Source organism: Oncorhynchus kisutch, linkage group LG14 (assembly GCF_002021735.2).
Source record: "Oncorhynchus kisutch isolate 150728-3 linkage group LG14, Okis_V2, whole genome shotgun sequence".
Classification (NCBI taxonomy): domain Eukaryota; kingdom Metazoa; phylum Chordata; class Actinopteri; order Salmoniformes; family Salmonidae; genus Oncorhynchus; species Oncorhynchus kisutch.
The window spans coordinates 61553578-61573617 of record NC_034187.2 but is presented as its reverse complement, the minus strand read 5'-3'; the positions used below and the strand labels follow the sequence as shown (position 1 = coordinate 61573617).

At 45.1% G+C, this 20040-nt stretch overlaps 1 protein-coding gene across 1 annotated transcript in view; it reads left to right on the top strand.

Moving 5' to 3' along the window:
- LOC109903527 (RNA polymerase II subunit A C-terminal domain phosphatase) overlaps positions 1-20040 on the top strand; it is a 109928-nt gene that overhangs the window by 34707 nt on the left and 55181 nt on the right. Inside the window, exon 13 of the mRNA XM_031788704.1 lies at positions 19332-19612. Coding sequence (XP_031644564.1) covers positions 19332-19612 — 281 coding nt within the window. The remainder of the gene's footprint in view (positions 1-19331; positions 19613-20040) is intronic.

Here is a 20040-nt window from a genome sequence, read left to right as displayed (position 1 = left end):
TCATGACAGCTGAATGTACACTAATGTTGTGGATGTGCAGTAGTTACTAGCTACATTACAGACATAACAAGATGATTACAGTTCTCCTAATGGTCTCTTATCGAGGTAGGGGGCTCCATTCACACATCACTGGGTTCTCACTATACCCTGTGCAACACTGCTGCGTTTCTTTACATTTATTTAATCAGAGCTTTATTACAAGACCTGGATAGTTAATGTTATGCCTAGCCAGTATTGCCAATTTGTTTCGGATTCTCATCAAAGAGCTGATGTCTTGATAACATATATTTGAATAATTTCCTGATTTTAATGTAGTTTCATCATGTAAGCCTGTTACTTGTGTTAAGTTATAATGGCAATGATCAAAAGCATGAAGTCTAGATATGTAAATTGCATGAGTGCAATGACAAAAAAACGTGGTGACCTTTGAAGAGAGACAATGTCTCTGCGTTCAGTATGAAAGAAGTTGGGAGGTAGTTTCGTGAGCCAATGCTAACTAGCGTCAGCTCAATGACAGGAAGTTGATGGTAACAACTAGCACGCTAGCCGTTACCATAGACTTCCAGTCATTGTACTAACGCGAGTTAGCATTTGCGCTAACACTAGTTAGCAACTTCCTTCCTTAAGATGTGGTTGTAAAGTAGCGTAAGGCCAGTGAGGATGCTAAGAGACTTCGTTGAGACCTAATAGCACATCAACATCTAGTAGAACTCCTCAGTCATCACGGTGACTCATGCTCACCCAATGATCTCTGAACACGCTCCAGGTTATTGATCACATAGTGACCAGATCAGTGGGGTCCGACCCTAGTGGACAGCCGTCTGACCTCTGTCTGACCTGAATGAGAAAGAATACGGTCGCTACTTCACAACCAGATATAACCCAACGAAGGCTAGACGCTAAGATGGTTTGCTATTAGCAACAATAGGTTTAAATGGAGAAATGATTTTAAACTGCTGCAGTGCTACGGGAGGGAATGGACATGACACAGCTCTTTCTTATCTTTGATTGATAGAATCACATTATGGTTAAATTAGCCAGCTCGTCCATGCTCTCTGTAATGAATGCTCTACCAAAATGCTTTCTGTGTACGTTTTTCGGAGGAGAACTCATTTTGTCAGTGTGAATCTGTCGGATGTTTGATTACACAACCAGACTTGACAATGATTCTTTAGAGTCCGTCCTTGTTTCAGCGGATGGCCAACTCCTCTTTTCAGCTTTCAGCTCTCGCCTCTTCAAACCAGCACAAAAGCCCAGCATGACTAAGAGAAGAGCCAGCCTTGTGAAAAATAAATGGAAAAACATGACCAGTGCTCAGAATGCCGTGTCCCCGAAAAACCGACACATCATCTGGCTCCAAGCGAATGAGAAGCCTCTATCTTTGAGATTAGTCTCATTGTATCTCCTCTCAGTACAGAACAGAAGGGAACGGGGCAGTCAAGGAATGTCTCCCTCGGAGTTGGTTGTAATGAGATGGCCATTGTGTGTCTGCCTTCACAGGATAGAGACAGATAAGCTTTGGAGATTGGCCTACTGTCTTCCGCAGATGACAAGAACTGAGCCCCGTGCTTCCCCTCGCCTCCTCTCTTCTCACCGTCCCCTCTTTTCCACTCTACCAACTGAATAGGAGGCTGCCAGAAGAAGACATCAATGTATCACATTTGACAAGGGCCAGTGGGGGGATACAAATAATTCAGTATTCAGCATGGATCATCCAAGATTTCCATGTTTCTACAATGGGAGGAAAAAGCTTTTTGTCTGTGAAATTGTGTTGTTTCTAGCTTTCTGAGTAATCTCAGTAATCAGACATAATGAATGCCTGTGAGTGGCTCTCCCTCCCCTTCCTGGTTGGCTTTGTCCCAGCCGGACTAGGTTCAGATTGTTCCAGCATTGGGCTGTGTTCTGAGTTCCGGGACCAAGCCAGGCTGTACCAATCAGCCTATGCCTGCCAACCAACCAACCAGTCAGACAGGCAGTGGGAACGTCTCGATCAGTCGGGGTGCCTCTGACTGAAACAGATCCCAGGTTGTGGGTGGGGAATCATAGCAAAGCAGAAGTTTCCCATCACCTTGAGAAAAAGGGCAGACGATCCATAGACCGGTCGCCTGCCTGTGATGGTGGTGATGAAGAGTTTGATGCTCTGTTCATTTGGTTTATTTGCCTGCATGCAAACAGGCTGATTTAGTTTTATTTCGATGCTGGTTTAAAGCCTCCCTCTGAACTGACCAAGCTGCCGGGGCCAGATAAGAGAGGCTGCTATTCGATGTGTAACGCCAAAGGCTCTTTAATCAATTGGGTGTCTTTTTAATATGTAGTTGTGGCGTCAACTGTCCTATGCTTGGCCATGCAGTGATGTGGAGAGGATTGCCTTGCAACTGAAGAGCAAGATGTGTTTCTCCATTTCGAGAGCTTAGTCAAGAAGTTATACATTTGACATCTTCTTCACTGTTGGGTTTATAACTAGCAAATAAATAGTCTATGGAAAAAGTTGACTGATTTTACAAAACTCCAACCAACCCCTCCTGTACACCTTGTCTTATTACATCCCAACATCAATATTTTCCAATCAGTTTCCAGTCTCTAAAAGGACAAACCCAGCCATGACAGTCTCTCATGTTGACCCTTAACATCAAGCAGACAGACTTCACAGTGGATTAGAGTCGAGCCGATGCTAAAATACCACACCGCTGCATGTCTCGCCCCATAATCCTTTGTGTCTGATCAGATTGAGGTGATGGTGTTTGCTTCACTGCTTGCTTTGTTCCTAACTCATTCTGACCTTTTTCCTTGTTCCACATCAGAAATCAGATGGACTGACTGATGTGTGTTCAGGAGTAGATTTGTAGAGGTTTCACTTCCAATCATTTTAATCTGTTTCCCTGTAGGTGTTGGCTACAATTCTCATCTTCTCCGCCTTCTATTGTGTGTGCTGCAGAGAGTTTAAGCACAGATTGAACAATGAGAGATCTTTCACTGGATGTATAAATGTGAAGCATCCTCTTGGCGTTTCCACTCCCTACCAAATATGGTAGTGAGAGGAAGCCCACTGGCGGGCAGTGGGAGCTGATGGAACGAGATGGATTTAGCCGACATTCTGCTCATTTTTCTTATCTATGAAACATTTGCTCTCAATACAGTTATCTGTTCCCAAAACTATAATCTGCTATGAACAGAGTGGACTAAGTTTTTTGTGGAATTTACCCTTTGCAAAAGTTTTAAAAAATTGCGCTGTGTAGGAGTGCGAAGGTGAATTGAGTTATTGGACACGTGCACTTCACAGAATAGGCGGTACATAATGGAAATATGCAGACGCATGCTAGAACCCGCCAATAGGATCTAGCGAGCGCGTGCTTGGCTCTGCCTATCTCCTTGCTGGTTCTGCCCACGATGACTCCTTTGTTCTCATTAGACCACTGCCTGTCATTTCCATCTTGGTTTAGTTATAACTCTTTGGTATAAGTATTTCTCTGATGACGTGTTGATATCGCTGTCCAAGGTGCTGAAGCTGGCCATACAGGGTCGGCTGTCCTCTCACAGACTACTAACCTCACACCAGTCTGAGTTATGTGAGGTTTGTACTGTAGGGTCACTTGCCGTCAGTGATCAGTAAATTTACAAAAGTCCCTGGGCCATTCCAGGCCCCTCCATCACCAGGGGAGCGACGGCGTCATTGGTCCCAAAACCTGGAACCAGGAATATTCCCTCTGATCAGTTCCTCATGTACACAGTCCTTGGCAAACTGACAGCAACACTAACAGTCACTCAACTGTCTGCCCGGGCAACATACTAGGAGGTGGGACTGTTTGGAGCTGTTACTTGTGAGGAGGGAGAGGAGATGGGCATGGAAAGATGGCCCCTTTCTACTTTCTATACTGAGATGTGCATATTGGTATCTGTTTTAGTAGGTGTTAGATGTCAAGTGAATTAATCCTTGTCGGTTACATCTTCCTTTTCAGTTTCTGCAACTTATCATTTTTGCATAAACACCATATTTTGAGGTTTTATCTTATGTTGCAGTCCTTGCTTAACGTATAGTACTGCAGCTACTTTCTTATTTCTCTTGGTTAAATGGAGAAAATAAGTTGTCCTGTCCTTTGCTGTTCATCTGTGCCTCTTAACAAAATCCCATCAGGCAGCGAGGCAGAGTTACATGCCCTTTAATTTGAGGTATTTATGTACCTCTGCACCTGAGAGTCCCTGTGAGGGTTGGACTGGAAGCTAAGAGCAGACCGACAAGACGATACTGAGCTGCTTTGAAGATTTTAACTTCCTTCTGGGGTAATTGCTCCGATCAGGATTGGACTGGCTCCAGGCTGCTCTTGGCTGTGTCACAGAGGAAGCATATGGCCTTTGATCTGACCCTGACCCCGAGGAGCACAGTGAGAGGACTGCTGGAGAGAGAAGTGGCAGTGGAGGTCTCTGTCAAAGAGGCTCAGCTGCAGCGTGGGTGTCTGTCACCTCACTAGTCTCACTCTACCTCAGGTACATTTTCTTCTTCTCTTCTTTCCCCAGTTGTTGTGACTGACAGGTGGTAGTTAAAACTTTCCTGAGTTTGGGGAAGTGGACAGTGAAATCTAAGCACCCTTGTAGTATCTAGTGTGATGCCCCCGCTGGGAGAAGCTCTTTCTTTCTGTGTCATTTGGGAGTGAACTATAGGAGCTAAACAGAGAGACTGTGGGAAATTGTTTTAATGAGTTTACGCTGCATGAAAGAGTTTGATTGTCTACGATAATTGACTAAGCTGGCGACCGTTTTGTTCTTTGCTCCCAGTATTTAGTGTTTTTCTATCGATACTCTTCTCCATCACTACATTTGGGCTCTTCCCCTGCTCACCTCAAGCAACCAATCATCTGGGTGGCCAGTAAAGGTTGTATAATCCCCCCAATGAAGTATGTTGATGTGTGCATTTCCCTTTAGACTGCTCAGGGCAGAATCTCTCTCTCTCTCCAATAACCTAGAGCAAACAGCAGTGGGCCAGGAAGTTGAGCTCTGACCCTCTGAATTTTCCTTGGCCAGTGTCAGTCAATCAACCTCTACCCAGTCTGTCTATCCACCTTACTCTGTCTGTAGGAGAGTTCAAGCTACCTCTACCCAGTCTCTCTGTCAGTCTTTGTCAAACCACTGCCTCTAGCAGGAGTATTGCCCAGTCTGTGTGTAAATGGCTTAGCCTGCCCAGTCTCTTAACAAATAGAAATGTTTTTATCTCTCAAACAGACTCCACAGTACTTCAGTCTACCTCCTGAAGACATAGAAAACATTTCCCTCCATCTGAAACGGTTTCTTTTCAACTCCAAGGACAGCGTTCTTAAAGATGTTGTCGCTTTTGATTTGAGCCCCATTGTGAAGGAATCTCACCACCACCGGTGAATGGAGAATGAGTTGACTTAACGATGTGTCCTCTCCTCTCTCTGTGGCGCTGTACAGCAGTGGCTCCTTCCCTTCAGCACAATCACCCCCCCACGAGCTGAAGTTAGACATTAAACTTCACACTCTCTTCCATCCCGAAGTTTATCTCAACAGTAATCCATATTTCTATCGTAAATATAATGGTAATTCATTCACTTGTGCTTCTTTTGTAAAGAAAAGGTCTGCCAAGACAAACTGTGCCAGGGCTTCTGCCTTAACTAGAACCGCTGGGCCTCGAGGGCCCCTTCAAGCGAACGAGCATTCAGACTGCAACATTCTAAGTATCATTAGTACATTCCATATATGCTATTGCGAAAATAATAATTTGCTTGTGTTCATGAAGGTGTAAAGTTTCATTAGTTTATGCTACTGTGGGCTATATGTAATAACGAAACACTAGAAAAAAACACAAATTAAACTGTTCAATAAATGTTATTTGTGGAGTGTTTTTGTTCCAACTATGAAACAGAAAGCATACTGTATGTGTTGGAACATGGTAACATGGTAAATCAGCACAAAGGCAATGATAGTCAATTATTGTCAGCTTGTGCTTACATGGTGTGTGTGTTCACGCAGTGGCATCAGTTGGATTTCATTTAGCGGTTAGCCCTCGTCCGAACAGTCGACACAAATCTTCGCCACTTGCGAGACACACTTCCCACGAACATGTCGCTTGCAGGTGGTACAGGTCTCTTTGGGTTCTGTTCTTTGTGCGCCTGGCACTGTCTCCTCCCCTGGAGCTGTGTGCAATTTTGGCTCGCTTGGAATCTTTGCTGCTGCCTTGGCCCTGGTTTCTCACGTAGCCGTTATGCCTGACTCATGATGAAGTCTCTCCTGGCCCTGGTTTCTCACGTAGCCGTTATGCCTGACTCATGATGAAGTCTCTCCTGGCCATGGTTTTGTTGATGTACTGCTTGAACAACACTTGTGTGTTGATAGCGGCCAAGTCAAGCTTGTTGTAGAGTACCGCAACAGGCCAGCGGTGGGTGCCTCCTTTCAGAGTACAGCCGCGCCATCTGATCCAAAACATCCAAACCAACATATGGAACAGAAGAGAGGAGAAAACATTAGGATTATTTTCCCCATAGGAAAAACAACACGTGTTGTACAGAAGAGCATAATGCATTGCAGAACTCTATCTATATATGGTGACGCGTGTTATGTGCTACTGACATACCTTTGTTTTGGTTGTAGTTCATAATAGTGTCTTTTTCCTTTCGTCGACGGCAACTGTCGGATGTGTGGCGATAACAACCGGAACGTTCTTTCTTGCCGTGCATTGGTCAAGTGTGAGTTGTCTTTTCATTCTTCAGCACCGTTGTGGAGTACAACGGCTGTGCAGGTGCCTTCTTTTGCGCAGTTGGTGCCAACTAGGCTTGTTTTATTTGCAAGAAACTTGTTCGCCAATGACAGTAAAGTGAAGAATTTGTCCATGGTGACATTTCTCCCCTTGCCAATGTAAGGTTCCACAAGCCTCATCACCACGTTCTCCGAGACCCGCTCACCTGCTGCCCAATGTGGATCCCAAACGTTGCCGTCCCTTCCCCTCCTGTCTCAGCGTTTTCATTTGGTGGTGGCCCGGGTAGCTGCTTGGTGTGTACCGTTTTGACTTTTTTTAGCGCTCAGTCTTCGGGGGGGTTCAGGCTGAGGCTCAGAATCAGAAGAATCTCATCAGATGTCATGGTTAATTTCTTCCCCGCCACCTGAGTCGTTTTCATCCGGATTTTGTAGCAACGCTAACGCAGCATGTGCATCCATTCGTCTTGGCCTTATTGCCATTGTAAATTCTGCATACTCTCACTGTGTAGGCCAGAGTAGACTGATAAAACTGTGTAGATTTGGTGGACCGATATAGGGTAAATACCATTTTGAGATTGTATTGATCTATTCTAGTTCTAATCTAATGGCCTGCCTTGTTCTTCATTCACAATTGTTGATTACATAATTCTGCATCATTCTTCCCCTTGTTCATCAACTTTCTCCCCCATCATACTTTACTTCATTTATTTAATCTGTTGTTATATGTGTGAAATGAGTTTAGGTTCAGTTTCGAGGCAATTATTGGGGTGATTATCAACTGGGCACAACACCTTCATGTCGGGAGAAGGAGGGGAGCAGGCCCTACTGTCGGGAGAAGGAGTGGAGCAGGCCCTACTGTCGGGAGAAGGAGTGGAGCAGGCCCTACTGTCGGGAGGAGCGGAGCAGGACCTACTGTCGGGAGAAGGAGCGGAGCAGGCCCTACTGTCGGGAGAAGGAGCGGAGCAGGCCCTACTGTCGGGAGAAGGAGCAGAGCAGGCCCTACTGTCGGGAGAAGGAGCAGAGCAGGCCCTACTGTCGGGAGAAGGAGCAGAGCAGGCCCCACTGTCGGGAGAAGGAGGGGAGCAGGCCCTACTGTCGGGAGAAGGAGCAGAGCAGGCCCCACTGTCGGGAGGAGGAGGGGAGCAGGCCCCGCTGTCGGGAGAAGGAGGGGAGCAGGCCCCGCTGTCGGGAGAAGGAGGGGAGCAGGCCCCACTGTCGGGAGGAGGTGGGGAGCAGGCCCCGCTGTCGGGAGGAGGAGGGGAGCAGGCCCCGCTGTCGGGAGAAGGAGGGGAGTAGGGCCTGCTCTGCTCCTTCTCCCGACAGCCCCACTGTCGGGAGAAGGAGGGGAGCAGGCCCCACTGTCGGGAGAAGGAGGGGAGCAGGCCCCGCTGTCGGGAGAAGGAGGGGAGCAGGCCCCGCTGTCGGGAGAAGGAGGGGAGCAGGCCCCGCTGTCGGGAGAAGGAGGGGAGCAGGCCCCGCTGTCGGGAGAAGGAGGGGAGCAGGCCCCGCTGTCGGGAGAAGGAGGGGAGCAGGCCCCGCTGTCGGGAGAAGGAGGGGAGCAGGCCCCGCTGTCGGGAGAAGGAGGGGAGCAGGCCCCGCTGTCGGGAGAAGGAGGGGAGCAGGCCCCGCTGTCGGGAGAAGGAGGGGAGCAGGCCCCGCTGTCGGGAGAAGGAGGGGAGCAGGCCCCGCTGTCGGGAGAAGGAGGGGAGTAGGGCCTGCTCTGCTCCTTCTCCCGACAGCCCCAACGGGGGAAAACCATTCAAATAATGACATGCCCTCCTTAAACTGGTTTTAACTCCACTTCTGTTTGTGATATTAAGATTCTAACAACAACAGTGTGTTATATAGACTTATTTAGGACATGTCAAACTGAGGAAGGCATGACTTAAATGGCAGGGTAATAAAATAAATGAATTGATGAGCAGTCAAAATGACCATATGGGACTCTGAGACACGTGGTACAGTACAATAGGTGCTCCGTCCTATCTGGCACAAGACACTGAATGACTAGGATAAATGTTTCCGGTTCCTGTTCTCCGATTTACTATTGAGGAAGTATTTTATCAAACACATTTAATGGCGACACCTCACCAGTTCTGCTTTCACACGGTACTACTGGTGACACCTCCCCAGCTGAAGGTATTATCTCAGTGGTAACGCTGAACCTGGAGTTCCCTGCAGCTCCCTGGGGATCCACTTGTGCCCCTGTTGAGCATCATGACCCATCAGAATCACATTCACTTCTGCCTACAGCAGCATATTATACGCTTTCTAAGGCCTTCCTATAAGCCTTCATTCTTCTTCTTAGCCTGAGTCACTATACCAATAAGGGCTTGTAAGCATTTCACCTGTTGTATTTGGCGCAAATAAAATGTGTTTTGATCATGAAATTCAGTTCTGATGTGAATCAGAAAGGTGCATTATGTGTAATGCGGTCAAAACAGGGGTGACGGGTCTCATAACTCTTTGTAAAGCCGTGCTGTTTCCAACACCAAGGCTGTGTAGCAGTTTAGACAGCTCAGGTCACAAACTCAAGATCTGCATGTAGTTTCCTATGAGAAATTTGCTTTGAATTTCATAGCAGGATTTTACATTAAGCCTTGGGTGGCGATTCTTCTATATCTGCCTCCTAATTTGACTCTTAAACATATATTTACAGCTCTCGTGTCTAGGGGTACTCTGTGATACTTTTCCACTCAGTTTTGGGTCATTGTTCCTCTTAACTGAAGGTCATAAAGGAGACATGGACAGCGATGTGTGCCTCAGCCTGCTCTTGTCTGCCTGTCTGTCAATCACTGATTGACATGTCCTCCGACTCCCGCATTACAGGTTTGGCTGTGAGCCTTCCCAACTTTTTAAGCCCAATCGCAACACACTAGTAGACAGTGGGTGAGGTGCGAAATAGCACCCTATACCCTAACTGGGTCCTGGTCAAACGTAGTGTAGGGAATAGGGTGCCATTTCAGACGCAATCAGTGTTCTCTAAGGGATGGACCAACGCGTTGCAGTGTTGTCTAGAACATGTTCAGCTGATGTAGTTTTCTTCTTATGGACATTGACGGATCCAACTGATCTGTTCTGCTTGTGTTTCATCAATACACATCCATCCACACGTCTACTGCTTTTCATTCACGTCCTTTCATTAGCATTCAAGCAGACCGAAGTGAATTGACTGAAAGGAAATCGTAATGAGTCCAAGGGAAGAACGAGAGGCGGGAAGAGCTGTACATCTCTTTGTCTGTGTGGGTGTCAGATAATTCTAAAGTCCTGCTGTCAATTATCATGTCTCTCTGTCTGGATCGTTGCGTTTGAAGTGGCCAGTAACCAAGGTAACTCATGCAAAATAGATTGAGTCTTGAGGGGTGTGCGTACCTGGCTCATGGTCATATCTATACAGGGGACTGAAGCCAGCCTGACTGAATAGATTCCGAGAATGGAGTCCAACAAGTGGATACAAGTTCCAATCCATCTACACCGAACAAAAATATTAATGCAACATGTAGCAATTTCTGAGATTTTACTGGGTTACAGGTCATATAAGGAAATCGGTCAATTTAAATAAATTCATTAGGCCCTAATCTATGGATTTCTCATGTCTGGGACAACAGATATATATATATATATATATATATATATCTGTTGGTCACAGATACTTGGGAGAGAAAATAATTAAGTAGGGATGTGGATCAGAAACCAGTCCGTATCTGGTGTGACCTCCATTTGCCTCATGCAGTTTGACGCATCTCCTTCGCATAGAGTTGATCAGGCTGTTGATTGTGGCCTGTAGTGTCGTCCCACTCCTCTTCAATGGCTGTGCAAAGTTGCTGAAGCCTTAAGGACTCTGACATGGCTCTGGTAGGACTCTACTTTTCTTTTTTAAACAGACCAACAACCTTCAAGAATGGTGTCGGTCAAGTGCCCTCCACATCAATGTGGAAAAGACAACGGAGCTGATCATCAATGGCAACAACTTACCAATATCCCAACCACTCGCTCTGAACGACCAACCAGTGGAGGTGGTTGAGTGTTTTGTTTTTAAATACCAAGGGACACAAATTGATAACAAGCTGAGTTTTACAGAGAATGCAGACTATTTTTTTTAAAAGCAAGCCAACACCTGTTCTTAATCAGGAAATGAAAGGGGTTTGGGGCCAGTCAGGGTGTTCTGGAGAGGGTGTACAGCAGCTTGGTGGAGAGCATCCTCACCTTCAATATGACAGTCTGGTATGGTCATCTGAGCGTGAGGAGCAAAAGCAAACTGACCACAATAGTAAACACAGCCAGCAAAGTAATTGGTTGACCCCAGGCATATTTGAGCATTCTGTTCCACAAGGCAACCAAAAAGAAGACACTGGCTGTCGTTGGTGACCCCTCCCACCCTCTACACCCTCAGTTTGAGAGGCGTCCCACTGGCCGGTGCTTCAGACTGCCCATGGCCAAGAAGAACGTGTTCAAACATTCATTCGTTCCTTGTGCCGTTGGCCTACTAAATACAACGTAAATTGTATCGGTATATGTACTTATCTGTCTAGTGCAGTTGGGACAGTTGTGAGTGAATGTATTCATGTCCTCTATGTTGTTAGTGTTTGCAACGGACTGACTGACTGGTTGAAATGTGTCTGATTTGTGAGAATGTATGTGATCCTTTTAATGAAGGTGATGCCAAAGAAACATGTCCATCCTGGATGGACAATAAAGATTGATTCTATTCTATATTGCTGGGAACTGGAACATGCTGTCGTACACGTCGATCCCAAACGTGCTCAATGGATGACATGTCTGAGTATGGTTGATAGATTATCTTGGTAAAGGAGAAATGCTCACCAACAGGGATGTAAACAAATTTGTCCACAAAATTTGAGGGAAATACTCTTGTTCATATGGAACATTTCTGGGCGCTTTTATTTCAGCTCATGAAACATGGGACCAACATCTTGCATTTTTATATTTTTGCTTAGTATAAATAAACATTCAGGGTGTTTTATGGCTCTGTTAAGCATGGTGTACCTGTGGAGGGCCCTAACCTCTGCTTTCTTCAGCTTCTTACTAAAGCTTCTAGACCACTGGTGTAGAGCTGAATGAGCATGGCAAATTACAGCAGAAACGGCAGTCCAAACCCTAGAGTCATCGTTTTCTTAAGGCACTAACACTTTACACTTCACTGGTGCGCTTCACTCATTCAGGGGTAGAGAGGTCAGTGCCTTTAGCCAGCAATAGAAAAGTTCTGAATTGCCTTTATATTCCAGCTTCACTACTCCTCGTAATAGCGAGGCCTCCGAAATACTCTGGCTCCCTGCAGCCTCCCTTTGGTGTTCTGAGAGGCTGTGCTGCTGCTGTGGCTTGTTTCCCTCTGCTTGGGCTCTTATTACCAGTGGTGTAAAGTACATAAAAATACTTTAAAGTACTACTTAATTCGTTTTTTTGTGCTTTACTATTTATATTTTTGCCAACTTTTACTCCACTACCTTTTTTTTGACACCCAAAAGTACTCGTTACATTTTGACAGGAAAATGGTCCAATTCACACACTTACCAAGAGAACATCCCTGGTCATCCCTACTGCCTCTGATCTGGAGGATTCACAAAACACAAATGCTTTGTTTGTAAAATTATGACTGGTTGTTGGAGTGTGACCCTGGCTGTCCATCAAAACAAATGTTTAAATTGTGCTGTCTGGTTTGCTTAATATAAGGAATTTGAAATGGTTTATACTTTTACTGTGACTTTTTTGATACTTAAGTACATTTTAGGAATTCCATTTACTTTTTGAGTATATTTAAAACCAAATACTTAGACTTTTACTTAAGTAGTATTTTACTGGGTGACTTTTACTATTAAGGCATCTTTACTTTTATTCAAGTATGACAATTGACTATTTTTCGACCACTGCTTATTACTCACAGAAACATGACATTGTGTGAAGAGAGATGCCTCTGTAAAAGACCATGGCTGTACTGCAAATGGCACTATTTCCTTTGCATTGCACTGCTTTTGACCAGGGCCCATATTAGTCTGATCTAAAGTAGTGCACTATGTAGGGAATAGGGTGCCATTTCTGGTTCGGGGGGAATATATTATTAACCACTCTGACGTTCTGAACCGCGCTCTGGCTTCTGCAGGGTAGTGATTTGAGCCCATCACAAGGCAACCGTTGGGGCACGGCCACACTGCCCACGGCAGGTACAGAGATGGGTTAAGCTGAATGTATTCAAGTTAGGCATATGTTTTTGCAAACAACAGGTAGTAGTAGGTGAAAGAGTGGAGCCTGTTTGGTTGTCTGTGACTGTCTGTTCAAGGATTACAGTGGTTGTGTTTATCAGCCATTTGAATAAAAGCCAGAGACCATTTGTATTTTGTTTTGTCAGTCTCTGTAATCCCTATTGATCTCAGCATGACCCTCCTTGGGGATTTTGGGGTTTGTTCGTGTTATTGCGAATGCCGTCTTGCCTCCGAGGGACCAAACACAGCCAGAGGAGATGACTGCTCTGCAGGGTTTCTCTATTGACTCAATGCAGTGTGTGGAGACGATTTCTGTGATGTGAGGGTTTACATTGATTTTAAGTTGTCACAAATATTTGTTGATGAAATGTGCTTTAGCGGTCAAAGAAATACGTGTGCTTTGTTTGACATTGAATGTCTGTAATATAGCTTTAGTGCACTGCATTCATTTCACACCGTTTCTCTGTTTATCTTTCTAGTTATAATGGATGCATAACGTAAGTGCTATTTCTTTCACATAAGTATCTTCTTCCATTGGAATGAATACAGCTCTTTGTCATTGGTAGCATCTTCCATTGGAATGAATACAGCTCTTTGTCATTGGTAGCATCTTCCATTGGAATGAATACAGCTCTTTGTCATTGGTAGCATCTCAGTGCCTCTTGTATTGCTAGATTATAACTATTAAACTCTCTGGAACATGTGCTGTAGAGCCTCCTATCTGACTTCTGGTGAGTTGTGATATAATGTCTACACTAGTTTAAAGTCCCACTCTGGGAGTGATATATATATACAGTACTTTAAACTGCGTCTCTGTGATGTATACAGTACTTTAACATCATGTCTGACAGAAAGATGGCCCTGCCTCCTTGAAATGCATCAGGTGCTGCCACAGGCACTGTTATCGATCATGTGGAGAAAGGGAGACAATATTGTCTGTCAACATACTCCTGAGGTATTCTGCAAAGTGCGTTAGGAGGACAAACTTCTTCAAAGACAAAAACAGACAGGGCAGTGTGTGTTTGGGAAACACACAGCAGTTCTGCAACAGGAATCCACAGGCTTACGCTTGGTGTTAGGTTACTTTCTGTCAGTGAGAAACACGCACAAAACCCTTCTACCAACCGTCATTTCATCGACATTCCCAATTCGCAGGTGCCTTAGGGTGTTGAGCTACTTGTATTAGATTAAAACACCTAATAGCAGGCCAGTAAACTTACACTTAGCAAAAATATAAACACAACATGTAGAATGTTGGTCCCATGTTTCATGAGCTGAAATAAAAGATCCCAGAAATGTTCCATACATACAAAACTATTTTCTCTAGAATGTTGTGCACAAATTTCATCCCTCTTAGTGAGCATTACTATTTTGCCAAGGTAATCCATCCACCTGACAGGTGTGGCATATCAATAAGCTGATTAAACAGCATGGTCATTACACAGGTGCACCTTGTGCTGGGGACAATAAAAGGCCACTCTAAAATATGCTTTTTTTTGTCACACAACACAATGCCACAGATGGCCCAAGTTTTGAAGGAGCATGCAATTGGCATGCTGACTACAGGAATGTCCACCAGTGCTGTTGAATGTTCATTTTTCTTCCAACCTCCAACAAAGTTTTAGGGAATTTTGCGAGATGTCCAGCCAGCCTCACAACCGCAGACCACATCTAACAACGCCAACCCAGGACCTCCACATCAAGCTTCTTCACCTGCGGGATCGTCTGAGACCAGCCACCTGGACAGCTGATGAAACTGTGGGTTTGCACAACCAAATAATTTCTGCACAAACTGTCAGAAAACATCTCAGGGAAGCTCATCTGCGTGCTCGTCGTCCTCACCAGGGTTTTGACCTGACTGCAGATCTGTAAATTCTCACCTTCGAACTGTACTAGGCAGGTGGCAGACAACGTGTATGGGGTCTTGTGGGCGAGCGCTTTGCTGACGTCAACTTTGTGAACAGTGTCCCGTGGTGGTGGGGTTATGATATGGGCAGGCATAAGCTACGGACGACTGTTACCACAATTGTATTTTATCTATAGCAATTTGAATGCACAGAGATACCGTGACGAGATCCTGAGGCCCATTGTCGTGCCATTCATCCGCCGCCATCACCTCTTGTTTCAGCATGATAATCAACAGCCTGATCAACTCTATGTGAAGGAGATGTCGTGCTGCATGAGGCAAATGGTGGTCGCACCAGATACACAGATCTACACCCCTACCATACACAGATCTACACCCCTACCATACGCAGATCTACACCCCTACCATACGCAGATCTACACCCCTACCATACGCAGATCTACACCCCTACCATTTTTTAAGTATCTGTCACCAACAGATGCATATCTGTATTCAGTCATGTGAAATCCATATATTAGCTTTTAATGAATTTATATAAAATTACAGATTTTCCTTATATGAACTGTAACTCAGTAAAATTGTTGTATGTTGCATTTAATAATGTTGTTCAGTGTGTAATGTTTTTATTGCTTGTTTCCTGCTGGTTCCACATCAACATCATGCCTTAGGCTATTCTGTATTTGCTCGCCGTCCGTCTAAATTGATGTTGTCAACAACAGTTTGTACCTTAATGAACCTGGCCAGACCCCAATAATGAGCCCAGCTCTAGGGATGTTCTCTCTGCCGTGATCCCAGATCTCCACTGCTCTGACACGTGTAGTGCTGTGCTTATGACTTAATGGATGAAAGTCTACATGCTAGTTATTCTGGAACCTCTGCTTCTCTCCTTCCATTATAAGGAAAAATCTCTCCCTCCTGTTTCCATATCGATTTAGTTTTACCTCTGTGAATGTGGGGGGGGGCGTCTCTCCCTATTTTAATTGACCCAAATGGCCCTCAGGGGACGGGATAATGAAGACTAGGGGACTGCTTTAATAGTGTGTGAGGGGGTAGGACATCAGGAAATTTGTAATTTGATTTGTCCTTTTCAAATTAGTGTAAGTCACTCCTTTGTCCAAGGCCTGTGTTTCAGTTTGTAGCCTAAATTCTGTCTTCTCGTTGAGGTGTACTCTCTAAGGCTGAGTCCCAAATGGCATCCTGGTCAAATATAGAGAATAGGGTGCCATTGGGGAATTAACCTTTAATCTATCTACGTCTAGGTTAGGAGTGTAATTCTTCATGACATCAACAGATGTCTATTAGGAACCAGCTTTTCACTTGACTGTAAAGTACTGGTTGATACTATTCCTCCTAATAAATATACCTCCGGCCTTGTGAATGTTAACCTATTTATAGGTCTTACTCACATCGGCTAGGGAGAGCGTGATCCTACAGTCGTCTGAAACAGCTGATGCTCTCACACATGGTTCAGCGTTGCTTGCCTCGAAGCGATCATCAAAGGAATTTAGCTCATCTGGTAGGCTCGTGTCGCTAGGCAGTTCTCGGCTGGGTTCCCCTTTAATCCGTGATAGTTTGCAATCCCTGCAATATCCGACGAGCGTCAGAGCCGGTGTCATAGGATTCGATCTTAGTCCTGTGTTGACTATTTGCCTGTTTGATGGTTCGTCGGACGGCATCCGGACTAATGTCCTATATCTTGAAATCTGCAGCCCTAGCCTTTAGCTCAGTGGAGATGTTGCCTTTAATCCATGGCTTCTGGTTGGGATATGTATGTACGGTCACTGTGGGGACATCGTCGATGCACTTATTAGCCGGTGACTGATGTTGTAACCTCCTCAATGCCATCGGATGAATCCAAGAGCATATTCTAGTCCGTGGTAGCGAAACAGTCCATTAACTTAGCATCCGCTTCATAGGACCACTTCTGTATTGAGCCTGTCACTTATACTTCCTGTTTGAGTTGTTGCTTGTAAGCAGGAATCAGGAGGATAGAGTTATGTTCTGATTTTCCTAATGGAGGGTGGGGGACAGCTTTGGATGCGTCTCTGTGTGGAGTAGAGGTGATCTAGAATTGTTTTTCTCTAGTTGCACAGGTGACATGTTGGTAGTAATAAGGTAAAAATGGATTTCAGTTTTCCTGCATTAAGAATCAATGGCTACTAGGAGCACCGCCTCTGGATGCTTATCGCCCTATACAGCTCGTTGAGTATGATCTTAGTGCCAGCATTGGTTTTTGGTGGTAATTAGACAGTTACGAAAAATACAGAAACTCTCTTGGTAAATAGTATGGTCTACATCTTACATGAGGTATTCTAACTCATGCGAGCAGAACCTAGAGACGTCCTTAATATTAGAGATGGCGCAGCAGCTGTTGTTCATAAAGAAACACACCGCCCCTATGATCTTACCGGACTCTGCCGTTCGGTCCTGCCGATAAATAAAAAAAATTAACGCATCCAGATGTACTGTGCGTTTGGAAGGTATTCAAACCCCTTGACTTTTTCCACATTTTGTAACATTACAGCCTTATGTTAAAATGGTTTAAATAGTTTTTTCCCCCCTCATCAATCTACACACAATACCCCATGATGGCCAAACAACAACCATTTTTTTTATTGACATAATACATTTACATTTACAAGTTTTCAGACCTTTTACTAAGCACTTTGTTGAAGCACCTCTGGCAGCGATTACAGACTCAAGTCTTCCTGGGTATGACGCTACAACCTTGGAAGTTTCTCCCATTTATTTTTTATTTTTATGTAGATCCTCTCAAGCTCTGTCAGGTTGGATGGGGAGTGTGGCTGTTCTCTCCAGAGATGTTTGATCGGGTTCAAGTCCGGGCTCTGGCTGTGCCACTCAGACCTGTCCTGAAGCCACTCCTGCGTTGTCTTGGCTGTGTGCTTAGGGTCGTTGTCCTGTTGGAAGGTGAACCTTCACCCCAGTCTGAGGTCCTGAGCGCTCTGGAGCAGGTTTTCATCAAGGATCTCTCTGTACTTTGCGCTGTTCATCTTTGCCTCGATCCTGACTCATCTCCCAGTCCCTGCAGAGATGCTTGTCCTTCTGGAAGGTGTTCCCATCTCCACAGAGGAGCTCTGGAGCTCTGTCCGAGGGACCACTTGGTTCTTGGTCACCTCCCTGACCATAGCCCTTCTACCCCAATTACTCAATTGGCAGGGTGGCCAGCTCTAGGAAGAGTCTTCGTGGTTCTGAACCTCTTCCATTTAAGGATGATGGAGGCCACTGTGTTCCTGGGGACCTTCAATGCTTAAGAAATATGTTTGTACCCTTCCTCAGATCTGTGCCTCGACACAATCCTGTCTCGGAGCTCTATGGACAATTCCTTCAACCTCATGGCTTGGTTTTTGCTCTGACATGCATGGTCAACTGTGGGACCTTGTATAGACAGGTGTGTGTCTTTCCAATTCATGTCCAATCAATCGAATTTACCAAAGGTAGACTCCAATCAAGTTGTAGAAACATCTCAAGGATGATCAATGAGAACAGGGTGCACCTGTTTTTGCTTTGTCATCATGAGGTATTGTGTGTAGATTGAGGATTTATTATGTATTTAATCCCTTTTAGAATAAAGCTGAAATGTAACAAAGTGTGGTACAAGTGTTCTGAATACTTTCTGAATGCACTGTATATTATCCATGTCCTTGCTCAGGCATGACTCTGAGAAGCATAGTATATTACAGTCCTTAATGTCCTGTTGATAGGATAGTCTTGAACGGAGCTCGTCCAGTTTATTCTCCAGTGATTGCACATTCGCCAATAGAACAGAGGGTAGAGGCAATTTGGGATTTGGGCCTGCTCCTGGATAATCAATATGTCTTTCAGTCTCTGACTCGTCCAAATTGAGGTTAGTGTTAGCTGTTCTGATGTCCAGAAGCACTTTTCGGTCATAGGAAACGGTGGCACAAAAACAAATACACAAAATGGCACAATTGGTCAGGAGCTCGTAAAAACGTCCACCATTCCATCCAGCACCATTATATTAGCTAATAATGTTTCAGATTCAATTTATATTAGCTAATAATGTATCAGATTTCAATTGAAAGAAAATATTGTCTCAGCTGTTTTTCCTATAGGAATATAAAGCCTTCGCCTAATGTGCATTCCTATAGACTTTCCAGGTAAATGATCCTCTCTCAATTACGGAGGTCCAAACAGCATCTGATTGGTGTTCCCTGCAGACAAAGAGGCATCTGATAGGTTATTCCCTTCAGAATAGACAGTAATTAAACTTGGTAACAGGCCAGAGGAATCCATATGTGAAGAGCTGTTATGTCATTTGCTGCTGGGCCATGTTAACTGCTGTTGCCACCTGATGTGCAAGATAACAAACTCTAAGTAAAGAGTTAAAGTGAGGGGTTGGTTCAGTGTGTTCTCTAATCATCTGATGGGATCTATGTGAAGAGTTGAGGTTTTGTCTACTGTATGTTGCGCTCTGGTGGACAGTGAGATGCCTGCTGTACTGTATAGACCACCCTACCCTGGGGGAGCCAAGCCTCACCAAACCAACTCTCTGTTGTCAGGTGGACGACATGCTTGATGAGGAGAGCGACGAGGAGGGAGAAGGCCGGGGGAAGAAGACGATGGAAGAGGAGATGGAGGAAGAAGAGGGGCAGCGGCCAAAGGGTAGTGGACAGAGCACTGAGGGAGAGAAGCACCACCAACGGCACCACCACCACCACGAGCAGCAGCACCATGACCAGCTGCAGCAGCAGGGTCTGGCTACCGTTGTAGAGGAGACTGAGAAAACGCAGACGCCGCCTAGTCACCAGGGCGGTACAACGACGGCGGACAGCGTGCCAAGGTAAGGCCACCAGAACACCACCTTTAAACCAGGTAGGGAAGTATTATGTAACCCATTACCAGATTAGCTGTTCTCTAATGGAAGAGTATGTGTTTCATCAAGCAACTTAATGATGAGAGTTTAAAGACTTCTGTAGCTATAAAGGTAAGGACTATGAAGGTAAGGGATGTGGTCATATTCACGATCGCAGGTTTGTTTCTGATTGGTGCTCTGTCGCTCACCACAGAACCACTACAGTCTAGTGGTGGTAATACCGAAGTAGCCATCCTCTCCTTCAATATTCCAGGCTTGGTCTGTTTCCATGGTGATGTTTCCATGCTGGAAACAAACCAGCCAGATGGAGGGGGTTAGGGTTACAGTCTCCCACTTCTGCGGGACAGGGTAGCGAGTCTACACTTCCAGAAATCTGCCTCCCAGATGCTTGCCTT